Source organism: Stigmatopora argus, chromosome 13 (genome assembly GCF_051989625.1).
Source record: "Stigmatopora argus isolate UIUO_Sarg chromosome 13, RoL_Sarg_1.0, whole genome shotgun sequence".
Taxonomy (NCBI): Eukaryota; Metazoa; Chordata; class Actinopteri; order Syngnathiformes; family Syngnathidae; genus Stigmatopora; species Stigmatopora argus.
The window spans coordinates 10,873,158-10,889,609 of record NC_135399.1 but is presented as its reverse complement, the minus strand read 5'-3'; the positions used below and the strand labels follow the sequence as shown (position 1 = coordinate 10,889,609).

At 40.9% G+C, this 16,452-nt stretch overlaps 2 protein-coding genes across 3 annotated transcripts in view; both read right to left on the bottom strand.

The window, feature by feature from the left end:
- LOC144086623 (FERM, ARHGEF and pleckstrin domain-containing protein 1) overlaps positions 1-14,090 on the bottom strand; it is a 33,915-nt gene extending 19,825 nt beyond the window's left edge. The window contains exons 1-2 of one of the 2 annotated variants that reach the window (XM_077616583.1): positions 13,799-14,090; positions 11,624-11,809 (exon numbers count right to left, since the gene is read on the bottom strand). In XM_077616583.1, the coding sequence (XP_077472709.1) occupies positions 11,624-11,803 (180 nt within the window). In that variant the 5' untranslated portion in view covers positions 11,804-11,809; positions 13,799-14,090. The remainder of the gene's footprint in view (positions 1-11,623; positions 11,810-13,798) is intronic. The other variant, XM_077616582.1, reaches the window with a different exon arrangement.
- Positions 14,091-14,582: 492 nt separating this feature from the next.
- On the bottom strand, positions 14,583-16,414 carry c13h3orf38 (chromosome 13 C3orf38 homolog). Its single transcript, XM_077616511.1, has 4 exons — positions 16,210-16,414; positions 15,758-15,933; positions 15,349-15,593; positions 14,583-15,222 (listed from the first exon to the last, which is right to left on the bottom strand). The coding sequence occupies exons 1-4, from the start codon at positions 16,334-16,336 to the stop codon at positions 14,856-14,858; spliced, it is 915 nt and encodes a 304-aa protein (XP_077472637.1). The 5' UTR covers positions 16,337-16,414; the 3' UTR covers positions 14,583-14,855.
- Positions 16,415-16,452: the final 38 nt, after the last annotated feature.

Genomic DNA, 16,452 nt, shown 5'->3' with positions numbered 1-16,452 from the left:
TTATTGAACTTAAAAGGCGAACCGCAGCGTTTATGCTCGCAGGGTTGGGTTCCCATTACTAAAAGTGCGTCCAGTAGCAGGAAGATTCATTCCCGCACTGTAGTGCTTTTATAAAAAACATATGTGGATACTACATCCAACTTCCTGGCCTGGTTTCCCATGGGTTCGGTGGTAGCCCAACTATTTACCATATCATACAAGAAGCAACTCCTGGCAGTGGGTTTTTGGCATGTGCTGTCTGAATGGTTGTGCCGGTTGTATTACACACACTGTAAGGAAGGGGTAGGACAGAGAGGTCAATGGCAGGGAAAGCTCATTGATATTCAGGTCATGCACTGCTGAGGTTCCTGGGGTTGCTCGACTACAAACTGCAAGCTGACAAGGAGAGAATGGAGGGTGAAAACCCACTGGTAATCACACACACTCACACCCAGCATGTGTGGATGCAAACACATGTGTGTGGCGTGTGCACTCTATATCAACAGTTTTACAGCCCCTATCCTAATAAGAACCCAAAAGTGGGCTGAAGGGGGAGCATCCATAGGAGGAGACGGCTGGGAAAACCTTTGAGGTTTCCTCTACACACAATGACCAGGAAAAATATTGAAGGAATAGTGTTACTACAGCTGTCAAGGATCATCCCATCGCAGGAGTCTTGCCATAAGGTGCCAATAGGACAACCGTGGAAATAACGCCAGAAGAATTCAATGGGGAGTTTTGGCAGACGGCGGAACCGCTGCTATATTTACCATTGATTTTGCTTGGAGAAGAATTAAGTAAGGATCGTTTCGTATGAGTTTAGTTTGAATAATGGCTCAGTGCTTTGTGCACGGATCTCCTGCCGTTTGCTGCAGCGTCATAGATCAAGCAAATCAAACACTTGTGGGTGTGCATTTTTACTGACTGCTTTAGCAAAACGTTAAAGGGCAGACCCGACTTTCTTTGGCAGGCTAACAAAAAAGCTCTGGTATTATCTCAAAAGTGCACTGAAGTGAGACGCCGCTAAATGTTTTCGTGGCCGAGGTTAACAGAACCTAACTCATTAGAGTGAGCGGGAGGGCGAAAGGAGGTTTTAAGGCGACTGGAAAGACCAAAACGATTGCCCTCTCTCTTTCATCTGTCTGAATCCTTTTCAGAATCCGGCAAATTCTGGACCTCCTGCTGCTCGGCCACCACAGCAAACTCTGTCCCCTGTGAGGGATTAAAGTCACTCACACGGTGTGAATGCTTCACTTCACATTAAGGGGCAGTAAAGAAAGGCAGACTGAGAATCTGAATAAAAGGTGCTAAGCATACGCATTGAAATCTGTAGCATTTTTGCCATTTGTAAGGCCGCAATGCAAAAGTTTATTGATCAATTTTAAAAAACAAAGTATTCAAAAGTTAATTCAATTTATATTTTAATGACGTAACATGAATCCAAATATTTACTTATTTTTTTAACATAACACTAACAGATTATCCTGAAGAAAAAATGGGAATATAGTGTAGTCTAAACTATATATTTCTGGGTAAATGGGAACAACATGGAAAGCTCTATGATAACTACTTTAAAGCCCCACCAATAAACAAATCATGAAGGAAATGTATTTGTACACCCAATATTACATGAATCATTTTTCAATTAAATATCTTTCTGTGAATAAAAGAGAGCTGATGTGAACCGTGACCGAATGTTTGGAATACAGATGAAAGGGCAAATTGTAAAAATAATAGCAATCAACATTCTAATCAGGAGATTAATTGAGTGGAAAGGAGAGCCAAGATCCTCAAGGTCAGCACAGAGGTGCAACAAAGATTTTTAACCACACAATGCACTTTCCACCTTGAAACCTACCTGACCTTCAAATAACCCAGCAATGTTTTGAGACAACTTAAATGTAACATCAATGAATGTGCTACAGTGTAATAGATTAAAAACACAACAGATAGTACGCATTCTAGCAACAGCTTGTTATGAAAAACCATGTTATGCTTCTACAGTAAACACGGTTCATAGTCAGCACTTGCTTTAATGCTCAATAGCTACACAACACAGTGGAATAAATGAAACTATATGAAGTTGAAGATTGGCTTGTTGCTGTTTGCCCTGCTGCATGTTCTTGCTTTTAACCTTAATCTCTGCCAGTAATAAATAATGACAGCGGCACATGCTGCTCTTCAGGAGAGACCAATCAATTGGCCTCTTTTAGATTAGCCTTAAACGACTTATCCAAGAAGAGTGGCAAATCCAGAAGCTGTGATGCAAACTCAGCTAACGCTGCAGAGAGCTCGTGAGCTCGTGAGCTCGTGACACAATGAACTTGATCACTAATGTGTCACACAGAGGCGCAGACAAACCTCTGGCTGCTTCCGACATGTTATATGTAGGTCACAGTCTCATATGACGATGGAAATGTACATTGTCACCAATCCAGTGTAAATATCATTTTTTAGGTTTGTTGGACACGAGGGATTAACTCACTCGGAAGGCAAACATCAATAAGATCTTAAGTAACATTTTAATCTTTTCAGGATAAGCCTCCATTGGGGAGGAGCATTCTAGTTAGTAGTGGTAAATGGGCTGAATATGCAAACGATGTTGATTTCTTTTGACAGAAAGTCTCTTTACAGATGTAACGTGATGTTAAGAACTTACTATGGGTATTACTATATGTCGTACGTACCCAGCACTGAAAACATAATGCACACTTTATAATCTGAGTGCCACCATATTGCAAATTTTTAACCACTTCGCAACCCTAAACATATTTTTGAACTCTGAATAGAATCTTGATTATTAGGAGAGAACTCGAGCCATCAAAATGAGAACATGAAAATGCCATTGATAAAGATCAGAATTGAAATTGGCAGTATGCAAACCAATATAGCACCGTTCTGTGTGAAGTTAATAGATTGGGATTACAGTCCCATTTACATTGAAATTGCCAAAGTAAATAAAATCTTTGAATAAGAACAATGAGTAGGATTGTGACAGCCTGGTTGCTTGGCAACAGTGTTGGCTAGGTAAAGATGGCAAGTGAAAATGTGCTGGGAGCTCATGTCTGCCTCAGTTTATCATCTGTAAATCATAAACTTCTGGCAAAAGAGTATTGCCGAATCTGCTGAGTGAAATAAAAAATAAGGAAACTGACAATGTGGGTCATTTTTTTCTTTGGGTAAATCACAACTGGCATCAAGTAAAATTTCGGCCTGAGGCCACTCTGTGCTACGAGAAGTTCTCCTTCTCCATTCAAGTGACAGGCATACACTGGAATAAGGCCGACAGCTGTTGCCCAGTGTGTGTAGGCCATCACTTCCTGGAAGGATTTAAGACATTTCGTAGACGTGGCTTGCAGTAACCATGGCAACGTTGAAAGAATTTTGCTTCCTAATAAATGAGGGGGAACAAATGGGAACAAATTTGGAGGAGCAGGAAGTCTCTTTAAATTGAACTAATATTCTTCTTCCTCTAAAATGCCTTTTTTTGGGATAAAATTCTTGGGCGTTGGTTACAATTTGTGTGCCTGCGTGACATAATGATGCAATTACTGCCACCACATGCATGGATTTGGGAGGATAAAGTGCAAAAGTCGCTAAGACCACATCCTATTTTGACTATTCTCAGAAACATCCGAAATCACTGGCTGTCTGGCTAAGCCGACTAGCTGGGTTGTGATAGCACTACAATCACGCTCACCAAGCGTACTGAGCGAATGCTTGGCTATGCTTGGATTTAGGGTCAGCAAGAAGAAATCCTCCTGACTAATTGAACAACACATCAACAATGGATGAAGCAAGGCTTGAAGTACTCTGCTTGTAAAGGTTATGAAGTGTAACTTGAAGTATGTTTTGATTTGGTTGCAAATGGATTTTAGTGCAGTGAAGTTAAAGCATTTTTCAACCAGATCTCCAAGGTAACAGAAACATGTGCAATGCACATGCCATGTGGGTCATTAGATACAAAAAAAACCTTGGCATGTTTGATGAATTGAACTTTTTTTCTTTCCATGCATTTGGTTACATCTTGGTTGGCCATAGTTTGTATGTGAAAAGATATGAACGAATCAGATCTGAATGCAGTATGAACATTTAAAACTCAATATCTAGATTCTCACACAGCGAGGACCCGTCTGGGATCGAACCCTGAACCTGAGCTTCAAAAGTTGGACACTTGAAGAATGTCAAAGAGGTTTGATTCTTTAGCTTCACTTTAGCTCGGGGATCGACGAATCTATGGCTTAGCTTTTCTCTGCGTGACATGATTGAACAGTTGTCACTTTAATACCACAGATGCAGGCTCATTCTTTATTCATCGCACGCAAAAGAAAAAAAAAGAACAATCTCTACAATGCATGTGTTCATGTACGACATTCCTCACCTAGAATTTTTTTCATCTATACCTACCCACTCACACGTAGCCTCCATATTCCTGAGAGAGCCCTCATATTCAATGACATAATAGCGATTTGTCAGGCTTGTAATCACGACGCAGACCTGTTCTCAAAATTGCACATCCGGTGATGAAAACTAAACAATTGGTACCTTAACTGTCAAACAAGTTGACATATACATCAAGTCAGGTTCCACTAAATGAAACCCCTAAGCATGCAGGTCACAAAGAACAAAGTTACTGGAGACAAGGACAAGCAAGGTAAAGACAGTGCTCCCAGGTACACAAGCAGCAGAGCATCATGGGAATAAATCTCACACATCTTATTTTAGATGTGTTAATTGTCCTCCTGAATTTCAATGAGGTATTCATAATTTATTAAAGGGGGCCGTGGCGTTGCACACACCCAATCCCAGAAGGCGTCTACCCTTAATTGAGGGCAGAATAAAATCACAGACGGCTGGGGCGAGGAGGAGTCAACTACACCCGAGAAATACAACCCTACTACAACCAAGTCAGAGGGGGACCCTGCTGCCGTAATGAACCGATCACAGAGATTCCTCCAAGGGAAAGAAGAGCTTGAAAGGAATAATGCATGAATGAGCTGGAAATGTCATGGCATCCACTTTGCTCCTTCTGTCACAATTGGGATCGCAGGCTACATTTCTCGGGAGACATGAACCCCTTGAGTCGATCGGATCATGAGGATGTTCCACCTAAGGTACATCCATAGATGGTTACCATAGGAACCACAAGAGAGATTTATAATGCTGGGTGGGTTGCCCATTAAAGCGTGCACAGTATACAAAACAACTGCTGTATAGAAATGTTTCAGCAGTGTATTTTAAGTACTGTATCCTGCTTCAAATGCCAACACTAAGGACGCTCCTTGGTCCTCTAAGGTGGAATTTACCACAACTTTGCACATTTTTGTGAACCATGTTTGACCATATTAAAATAATTTTACTGATTATAATCACACATTGTATTTCAAAGCACTTTATAAGACTCTTAAGAAAAATTTACATTCGAATTTACCAGAGATACACTTTAAAGTAGATTATATTTGCTGTGTTATGAACTACCTCAGTATTACCTCTAGACTCATTTTGGCTGAAGAATTTAGCGCAACCACTATTCATAATGAATACCTTAACAATCAGTAACAAACCAATTTGTTTGTAGACCCAGTGATGCATTCCCTTATTAAGTAAATGAGCCACTCCACAATCAACCCCGCTGTTACTCCCTCTTCTTGGAGAGTAAGAATTAGGGTTCACCATTAATCTTCACGCCTTCCATAAAGATAGAAGAATGTTCCCAACATTCCAAGCATTTTAGTATTCTCATCAGCCATCAGCCACCACTCTATTCCCTCGCTTTCTCATCTATGGTGACTCCCGCCCTCTGCGACGGAATTACATTGCCAGGATACGAGGGAGGGGGCAGATAAGCGACACTCCCACATTTCTGCCTCCCCAGTGTGGAATTTCAATTTCCAGCTATGAGAAAAAGGCAAACAGGAGTTCATAGATCATGTGAATAAAGTGCAGACAAACAGCTGATGCAAGTATGACGCAAAACCTTCCTTGGACACGTGTGAATTCCATGGAGAAGCCCGCCATGCCAGCCCAATCACAACTAGGTCAACCAAAAAGCAAATACTGTCTCAGGGTACACATGCTTATTAACTGGCAAACTTTCTTTCATTCTCAATCTCTTCTAGCTCAAAAAGATTAGACATCTTTCACAGTTAATGACAACAAACGTGTTCAAGAGTCATGGATTATTTTAATTTCACTTGTTTTTTTTGTAAACACTTAGTCCCACTTTAAAATCTACAAAAAAAAACATGGATCTGTTCATGTTTCTGATGCAAGAGAATACATCTTTGATTTTCTATGCAACAAAAAAGAGGTCAAATATTGTAATTGGCACATCTGGAAGAAATTGCTTTTTAGGTTCCCTACATTAGATTACTTTTCATTCATTACTTATAAACAGCTGCTATTGTGACACATTATACTACACAAGGTGGTGATTGGGGGGAATATGATAACACTTCAGTGGCATGTTTAAGGAGATGGGATAGGAGTACCTTCAATCAAACTGAAACCATATTGGAGAGCTGGTTATGGTAAATATAATCTGTAATTGCTGTGTGGCGAGTATAACCACGCTTACGCATCAAGACTCAATCCCCGCCACCACTATTTCTTTCACATCATTGGAAGACTCTCTCCACCGACGCTCCTCACCCAACCTCTGTTGTAGCCATGGCAACCCACACACAGGCCGCCTGATTCTGTGCAACCTTTCAATGATTCAGCCTGCATTTAATTGTCATATACTGTATGTTCCTAGAGGGACTATAAACCCTTTTGTGCAATCTTACTGTCTGCTTTCCTATTATATATGTATCTAAAAAAATGACAATAGCTTAAAAGCTGTTCTACTGGGAAAAAAGACAAAGCAAGATAAGTGTATTTTAGGACTCCCCAAAGTGTGGAGTCATAATAAAATATCTTGAGTGAAGAGCGCAGGAAACGACGCTTGGAAAAAAGCAATTTCCAAAATTATTGCCATATCAAGATTCTCTTGATGTCTCCCTTGAGGGGCGGCAATTATTTTGGTGTTTGGCGTGGAAGGAGGAAGACCTTTCACTGTTCCTTCATTTGCTTTGCTTATTACAGGCAAGCCAACTCTGCTGGTTGACTTGGAGTTCAATTAAATTGATGATTGATCTGATAGGGATCAAAATCTGCAGCAATTGAAGTCAAAAAAATGATAAAACATAACACACACAAAAAATAGGGCCAGTCTGAATGCAGCTTAGTACTCAAAAATCTGTATTGTGGATGACTCATATCGGAAAATGGGGGAGACGCTAATGGTTTTGAAAAACTGTAACATGCTTACAAAAGGGTCTGTAATTAATGGTTGCTTCACCAAAACTGCACCAGATATATCAAAATCTTTTAGCCTCTGAAACCCTGTGAAAAAAAAAGTCTGCTCGCAAATCCTGTGTGACTAAAACACTGGCAGTTTTGCGCCGTGAGCGATGAGCAAAGAGAAACACAGCATCCCCACCACGGCGACCGGTTTTAAAAGGATTTAGCGTGTCGCATCCGCTCTAAGAGAAGAAAAGGAAACATTCATCTCCAACCTCAAATCTGAGCTCTACCGCTCCTCCCAATCAACATGTCGTACTTTAAAATAAACTCCGTAAAATATGAGCTACTGAGAACCCCTTGATAGTCTAAAATAATATTTTTTATTGCTCTTTTCCTCATTAGGCTTGCACTAAAGTGAGCTCTAGTCTATCACATCCAATTTTGTTGATTTATAGGTGTTCAAAAAATAAAAAAGATGAGTTTAAGTCTGCACAACTCAATTTGAATTGACTACTTCTTGATTAGAATCCAAACAATCGCTGCCATTGACGAGTATACTTGTCAAATATCTTTAAGGTGGACGACTTGATATTCTGTTGTTGTGCACTCTGGAATTTCAAAGATGGAAACATTGCAGCAATGCACCATTTTTGATACGTTATCAGACAGCTTGGAATAAATTGTTACATTTTAGCCATTGCTTCACAGCTGTCAGAAGTCACTCAAGTCAGCATACCGAGGAACTGGTTAAAACAAGTCCTTCATGATGTACTTAGGTCCTCACCACCATTCAGATGGTGACAAGGCCCATTGCTACTGCTCTAATTGGGTCCCATCAATGTGAATGGGTGACAGTATGGTGGCTCTATAAGCATTCTTGACTATAGTGAGAGTCCAGTGGAAACCATAAAGGCCCATTCTTTATAGTACTTTGCTGGCTTGGGTGGTCTCTGCTCATGGGGATGGGAATTTGGCGAATTATCCAAAATGATGACAAAATTGTGTTTTAAGAGGACCAAGAACTGCCTGGTGGCTAGCTAGAAGTTCTAAAACCTGATGGCAGGCCAACCATATCATTGAATGGTCGCCCATCAAGAGCCGTTGTGAATTGAGTATGTGCGCGTGATGGCAAACCAGATAGGATGATAGACAGAATATGTATATCCTTTGGTATACTTTTCAAGTACACATTGTTTTTATGCAGCCTATTCATTGTGTTCCCTCCAGGGCAAGCTTCAAGTTTTTTTTCCCAACCCCAGTCTCAACAGACAGATTAGAGTATTATCTGTTATAATGATGGATTATCCTCTGATAACATCGACTGAAAACAAACAAAGGCGGCAAAAGACTGTTCAAAATCTTAAATGCCCTGACTCATAATGCGAAGAAGACAATGCAAGTGTGGTGAAACCATATATAAAGTCACTTGTAATGATTGAAGCCCAATATAAATGTGTGCTGGTTTCAGGCCAGCCAATTACTGTTCCTTTCATTGGCAATTGAAGACACCCAAAAATGACAGAATGCACACAAATAAGACTGAGATTGCAGAAAATCAATTGTTGAAGTGCCAACACATTGAAGAATTACTGTATTTTCCGCACTATAAGGCGCACCGGATTATAAAGCACACCTTGAATGAATAACCTATTTTGCAATTTGTTTCACATACAAGGCACAGTGGATTATAAAACACAGTATGGTAGTGTTAGTAGTAGTAGTAAAAGGGGATTGTGTGAAAGTGCAGTACTTAAAACGCCAATTTAAGATAAAATGTGCAAAAAAGAGATTACCCACAAGTATTGTCGAATTATAGTTAAATCAAGTCCATAGGTATCGAGCCTATTCCACATTACAAAAACTGTAGAAAACATATGCTTCGAGTTTCTTTTAATGGCATTGTGGGTGACAACATTTTTCCATGTTGTGCCGCCTAAAAAAGTATTTCCACATCCCAACCCCCATTTTATCACACTCTGCACAGGCAACTTTGAAAATGCCTTGAGCAAACACGTGCGTCAAAGCATCACTGATCAGTCTAAGTTGTTTTTGTCTGAAGTCTGTACAAGCAAAATAACCTGTTCCAGCTAAAGTACAAACAGCAATTGCAATCCGTTTGACTGCAGACAATATAAAATCTAAAAAAGAAATATAAATGGAAATAAATTGTGTGTATTCACCTCTAGAAAAGATTCTGATCTCTTGAACATTTTCCCCCTGTGGCTGATGTCCTTTACTGTTATTCAAGTCTGTGTGGCCAAACATTATTACCATCTACCTATGGGTGCTCCCAGTCAGGAGGCAAAGTAGGCCACAGTATGGAATGTGACCCCCAACATGACAAGATGGCCCCTTTTGTTTCTCAACCATATGACACCCTGCCCACTCAGCTGGAAACCTGGCCCCTTTGAACTGCTGGGGGTTAAAAACTGCAGACTTTTGATGTCCTTTACAGCAGAAAATGTTTCATGTCGATCTTATACTTCCTGGAAGTATAAATGTGAACAGACTGAGAAAGCTTGGCAGCTCTCCATTAGCTGATTAAAAATTCTATTAATAATTGACAATGTATGTTGTCAAGCAGCACTTTTGCAGAGCTTTGCCTCCCAAAGGGGGTCTTGAGAGGCCCAGGAGCTTGAGAACAATTAAAAAAAACACTTATGAGGTGACTTCAGGTATTGATTTTTGCAGTAAAAGACAAAAATGTTCTTACCGAGGCTAAGGAAAAAATGAATGTAATCAATGGGAGTCAGCAGGTAGTCACAGTAAAGTTAGGAGAGTGCGTTTGTCTTTGTTAGGAAGATGCCTTGAGGCAAAACAAGATGGGGCAGAGTGAATTTGTTAGCACATAATGCGTGTTAAATTGACTGAATAATGCTTCCTTTTGCTTGGGCAGATCTGCAACAAAAGCTTGATTCAGGTCAGCAGCAAGCTACATCATATCGGTTAATGCGATACTTTGCATTTGGGGACAAATTTGTCCGTGCTAGAGGGGAATTTAAATCGTACATGATTGGAGAATTCAAATACTGGGCGACAGGAGGAGGAGTCATCTTAATTTATAATTTGGTAAAGGCTATTTTTAGCCAAAGTGGGCTCTTGTTTACATTTCGATCCAACAATTATTTAAAACACGATTGCACATTCCTTGTGGGTATGTTGCCAAATAGAAAGATAAGGTTTTCTAGTTGCAAATCTTGTGACAATAGTCAAAATGTAAATAAAAACATTTCCTTCAGCCTGCTGTTATTCTTAAATTCGCCTTCTATTAATCTTCTCTGAAAAAAATCTTTTCCAAAGTGTTCCCAGAATTGAGGTCTTATTTTTATTGATACCCACGGCAGTTTACTCCAAACAAACAGTTGCAAATAACTAGCTTTAAATTTTAAATACCAAAGCAGACTTGAATGTCTGTGCAACATTGTCCATTCATGAATGCTTACATTTACATTTACCTCAGTTTTGTTGTAACTATATTGCATCATACAGGACAAGTAACGCTTTGTATTCTTTTCTCATATACTCTGCATAATGCGATCTGGCTAGTTATCAGTGTTTGGAATGAAGTTCAATTTTCATGCAAATTCTGGCCCCTCCACATTTTGCCATTGTCATCCGTGAATGGCTGAACTCTCCCCTCCTCCCCAAGAGATAAATGGTTTTTCATGGTCCAACCAGGAGTTCTTATTGAATCCTCACCCTGGTATTTGTTTATTTGAGTTTAGTTAAAAGGAGCAAGTTTAAAAAACAAGCTTAAAAGTAAAATACAAATAATTTCAATAAGATATCTTGCTGAAATCAACTATAGTTATAAACACATCTTCAGTCAGGAACATAAAAGCAAAAAAAAATCAATCAGTATTCTAATTTAACAGCTTGCATCACACAGACTATAAAACAGGGGTGTCAAGCTCAGTTTGGTTCGCGTGGGGGGGGGGGGACACCCAGAATCGATGGCCAGCCAATCGCAGGGCACAAGGGAACAAAAGAGAACCATTGATGCTAACACTCTTACCTAGGGGCAATGTGACATACAATTAGCCTATCTTGCATGTTTTTGGGATGTGGGAGTAAACCGGAGTACCCGTAGAAAACCCACGCAAGCCCAGGGAGAACATGCAAACTCCACACAGTGAGGACAGACGTGGGATTGAACCTTCAACCGCAAAAAAATAATAGTAGGGTCATTCAATTATTTGGGAGAAAGTGAGAAAAAGGCATTGGAGACCATTTCATGGATGAAACATGACAAATTGGTACACAGTAAAGTGTAAATAAAACAGTGACAACATGCACTTCCCATCTCAACTAATCATCTGACTCTTAATTCATAAAAACAATATTTTTGGAAACTCACAGAGACGTCAAAGAGCTCCTCAGTGTCGTCCAACATATGGACTCTGATGGGGACGTGCCTCCCGGCGGGCATGGCAGGGGGCTTGTGTGCCGGGTCCAGCGTACTGATGCCAAGAGTCTCCGGGGCCCCGAGGCGGTGCCCCGCTCTCGACGTAACGGGCTCCGGGTCGGGATCGGCCATGTCGCCCTGCGCAGACGGACAGTAAGAACGGCGTCAGGCTGGGTACAACCCGCCGAGTTCGCGTTAACACAGTAATGACGAGAGCAGGATTGGCGCCGACTGCTAATGGTTGCCTGTGGGAGAAGTGATTAGTGGAAAGAAATGTTAAGCATGTTCCTGATTTCAAGGCACAAATCAGACTGTGATAATTTCATTTGACATTGGAATTACAAGGCCTGCCTTGTCGAAATCTGGCAGTCAATAAAAAGACAATTGATTTTCGGGGTGTGAACTTTAAAGATACAAACCAAAATGTTTCATCTCTAGAGTGGCGCAGTAAATGCAACACACAAATAAATTGGAAAGACACATCTTCCAATTAAAATCAGAGTGAGGAGTCTCGTTTTAAATCTGCTTATTTTTAAACAGTATTTTTCTGCAATTGTCTGGTGACTACATATTCTACATGCTGGTCGCGTCCTATCATATGCAAGTCAAATGTGAACAAGTACTGAAAATGGCCGGATGGCAGGACTTCAGCTAACAGACTAATTCAATATGCATTGATTTTTTTCTGTGAAACAAATCAGAAGTTGGCACTCCTCCAAAGACGATTAAAAAATTAATGACTCATACCACTCAAGGTTTGGTCAAAAAAAAAATTTAAATTGCCTGAAACAATCAACATCCTAACAGTTTGTTGAAAGGCAGACTAATTCTTGTGTATTTTACTCAAACACAACTCAATCATTGCTACCAATCTGGGGAAAAAAAACCTAGAATGACGTCAAATGCAAAGGACAGATCAAGACTGTAGAATTAAATCTATATTTATTGCTAAAAGACCATAATTCAGCATACTGGGATCAAACCCTCGAGCCCAGAAGTGCGAAGCAGACGCACTAACCACTTGTCCACTGGACCACAACAATAAAAACATGTGAAAAAAGTCTGAAAGTATAAAAATGAATAGAATTATGACAGACCATCATGGCCTTTTAAACCCCATCGTTCACTGAGAAAAAACACCTCAAATAAACAGTGGTGAAAGGGAGCGTTGAGTAGGCGTGCCACACCTTCTCTCATATTACTAAATGAATCACCTGGTCTTGAGTCAAGTCCAACGACTATTTCTGAATAGGTAACTATGTATACACCTGGACACTTTATCATCTTACACTGGCACCTTGTTTTTCCCGTATCATAAACTCAAATGGCCATGCATGGAAAAAATAGCCAGAACCCGTAAAGGTGTTTTCCGCCAAAAATGATCTTGCCTTTGAATGTTCTGGCTTGAAATTCCCCACTAGTGTGTAACATGGAGATGTAAAAAAGAAAAAAAAAGAAGGGAAGGGGGGAAGCAGCTGGTTTCTGGACTTTCCTGAGGTGGAAACAGTGGTTCTTCTGTGTGAGGGGGGCAACACAAGCGCTCCTCAGTGAGGGTCAACAACGCACAGCTGGAATGCTTTAGTGACAGCTGGATGGCCTTTTCGTACCCCAATAAGCAGCTGTGCCAAAAGTGGGTCCACAGCAGAACCCCCCACTCACACCGGGGTGTGGTTGGATCGTGACCGATTCCCACTGAGGTCTTGTGGCAACTGGAATTCTGTCATGTGAAGCTGCAAAAGTGGGGGTGCAATTTAAAGGCTCTGCAGCGTGGAATTGGAAAATCCATGGAATTAATGTGGGTTAATGGAGAAGACTGTTGGGAAATTTCCAGGTTCTTGCATGCAGCATGGGAGACACTGGATGCACTCACCTGGTCAGACTGTGCAAACTATTAGATTATATTTCCGTGCAAGATCCGTCATTGAGGGGGAAAAAAAGACGACACGGCCGCAGCCTTCGGTGCAAATTCTTCAAAGGTGCATTCGTGGAATGCAAAAAGGAGATGTTCGTTGATCTGGTGAAGAGCTCGCTCATAAGGAAACGCGTCGCTTTTAACCTTAATCTCCTCAAACAAGTTGGCTCACTTCGATTAAGAACACACGAGACTTGGCAAACTGGAATGCTTACCCGTTTTCCACCTCGGGAATGCGTCCTTGTCAAGGAATTCCACACCTTTGGAGCCCACCCAAAACCCCCGGGTGAGTGGGATACGCGCGTGTCCGGCGGTTGGGGGAAAAGAAGGACGATGGGTGACTTTTTAGGTGCTGCTCGGATCGGAGAAGAGACTTTCTGCGGTCGCCATGGCGGACGGCGGAGGGAATGAGCGAGCCGGCGGTCGCACAAGAGATTAGAGACGATTTAGACCGGCTGGTCTCGGTGGGAAGGACAGAATGAAGGAGGTGCAGCCATGCAGTGGTGGAGATACACCCCCACTTAGCGGACAATTTGGGAACAGCCACTTCTAATCCACATCCTTGTTCAATTGTCAGGATTTGTGATGTGAAAATAGAATAAATTCACAAAATCATGAATAAAAATTCCATTACAAAGGGAAACTAACATGGAATGTGGATTAGGGGATTTTTTGACCCATGTTGTACATTAAAACTTTATATTTTTCGAACCGTTTATCTTCACAAGGGTCACAGGGGGTGCTGGAGTCTATCCCAGCTAACTATATGCACTCCCTGAATCGGTGGCCAGCCAATAGCAGGGCACAAGGAGACAAAGGGTAACCATTCATGGTAAAACTGCATGTTTTTCGGGATGTAGGAGAAAAGCGGCGTACCCAAAGAAAACCCACACAAGCCTATGTTGAACACGCAAACTCCACACGATCGAACTCAACTCTGAAGTCGACGTGCTAAACACTCAGCCTGACTCTGAAAAGATGTACTCAATTTCAGTTGAAATGTGTTAAATTATGAATATGCAATAAAGTTTATTTGATTAATATATATAAAAATGACAGTTATCAGTGAAGGTAATGTCAGCAAAGAAGCTTATGGTGACATAAAATCAAACTGATATGCTGGGGAAAATGATTTTGTTTTTGTTTTAAGCAACAATAGATTCTTGTGGAACTGAAATGTTTTCAAAATTCCTTAAATCATTCATGGCTAAATGACTGACATCGGCATTGTCTTAAAAACATGATAAAATAAATTAAAAACAGTCTTAAAAATCACTGAGTGGAAAGCATGAGCAAGTCACTGGAGCTGTACATCAGAGCCGGTGCTGGAGTCTGAGTCCCGATCATGGAATCCTGCCCTCTGATTATCATTTTGACAAACTTGATCTTCCAACAGTTATTGTCCATGGGTGAGCGAATGAGTCCAAATATTTGCTCAAATATTCCAAGGCAGGCCGAGTCTCTGTGGATGGTTCCAGCCACGGCCACCAGAACCAAACCGTGGGGAGAGGTCAGCGCCTTAAGGCCATTTGCTTCCAGGTTGGGGCTGAAATGAAGACGTTCCTCCTTAGTCAACGCCAGAAGACGACAGCTGACCAGTTCGGCCCCTGCAAACTCCTCCATTTGCTCACTGCCGGCACTGTGGATGACATTTACAACATTAGCGACCAAACGTGAAAAATCATATTTTCAGATTTTGTGAACCTTTTTCCTCAATCATATTATATCTCATTTCTTATCATTTAATATGCCCAGACATTGATACCTGGAAAAAAGGCGGAGCTTTGCATCTGTCCAGAAGTGCTGTGGTCCCCAGTCTTGAGGTTGCTGGCCCAGTAAGGGGTTCTGGCTATTCAACAGTTGAAAGAACCAACTGCAGAACTGCTGCCCCAGAATCAAAGTCTCGCAATCATAATCCGCCTCCACGTTTGACGTATCGTCCTCCGTCCTCTTTCGCCGTCTCTCTGCCGTGTCGTCCGTCCCCTGCTGAATATGTTCTTTAACAGCCGCCTACAAAAAGGAATCAAAAAGAAGAAAAATATTTTGGTCTCTGCTCAAGGGAAGCCATTCATACATCATATTATTTCAGATCCATCAAAAAAAGGAAAATACAGAATATGGGTACAAAAATATCATCCTTTTTTCAGTGCGTGCATATATTTCAATGTCCTGACCATTTCAGTAGACCAGAACTCCAGTGTCCTCTTCACCAACTGGTGTTTTTCAATATTGGGGGACATTAAGACCCCTTCCTTTGCCAGATACTTGAATATGATGTCTCTGTGAACTTTCTTCCTTTTCAGCAGCTCCTCTGCATTTTTAGAGAAGGAAATGATTGTCTCTCTGGCTTCTGTATATATAAAAAAGGGAAAGCAACTTTCTTCAGTACTAAACATCCCACAGAAAATGATAGATTTGACTGAGTTAATTCATTTTTTTAACAAGACTAACACTTAGTCGTTTCTTTACGACAACCGCGTGTCGCTGCAATTCAGCGTTAAATTTGTTTAAAGCAGTATTTTAAAGAATAATTTAAACTGTGCAATTACACCAAAAATGAAGTAATGTGTCACTACTACGTAGAAATGTGACACATTTGATAAGCAACTGATATGAGATCAAATACCTGTAACATTCTCCACAGCAATCATTTTATTAGTAACGGTGTCACACAGCGAGAAAAGGTCCACATCTGACAATAATTTAAGTAATTTTAAACAACCAGAACGCTCTACTTCACTTAACGTTGACATGTTTCGCCTAGCAAAGTAAGCTAGCTAACTTGCACAGGCGAAAACATCAACTTATTTCCTACAACAGAGGTTGAAAAAGGCACGTCTTTGCGCTTTACTGCCCTCTGCTGGTTAAA

What these genes read in the sequence shown, in the direction of transcription:
- c13h3orf38 (XM_077616511.1), bottom strand. Translation starts at nt 16,336, where the DNA reads ATGTCAACGTTAAGTGAAGTAGAGCGTTCTGGTTGTTTAAAATTACTT. An exon ending in TGCTGTGGAGAATGTTACAG is followed by an intron (nt 15,934 to 16,209) that starts GTATTTGATCTC and finishes TTATATATACAG; the next exon opens with AAGCCAGAGAGACAATCATT. An exon ending in AGTTCTGGTCTACTGAAATG is followed by an intron (nt 15,594 to 15,757) that starts GTCAGGACATTG and finishes TCCTTTTTGTAG; the next exon opens with GCGGCTGTTAAAGAACATAT.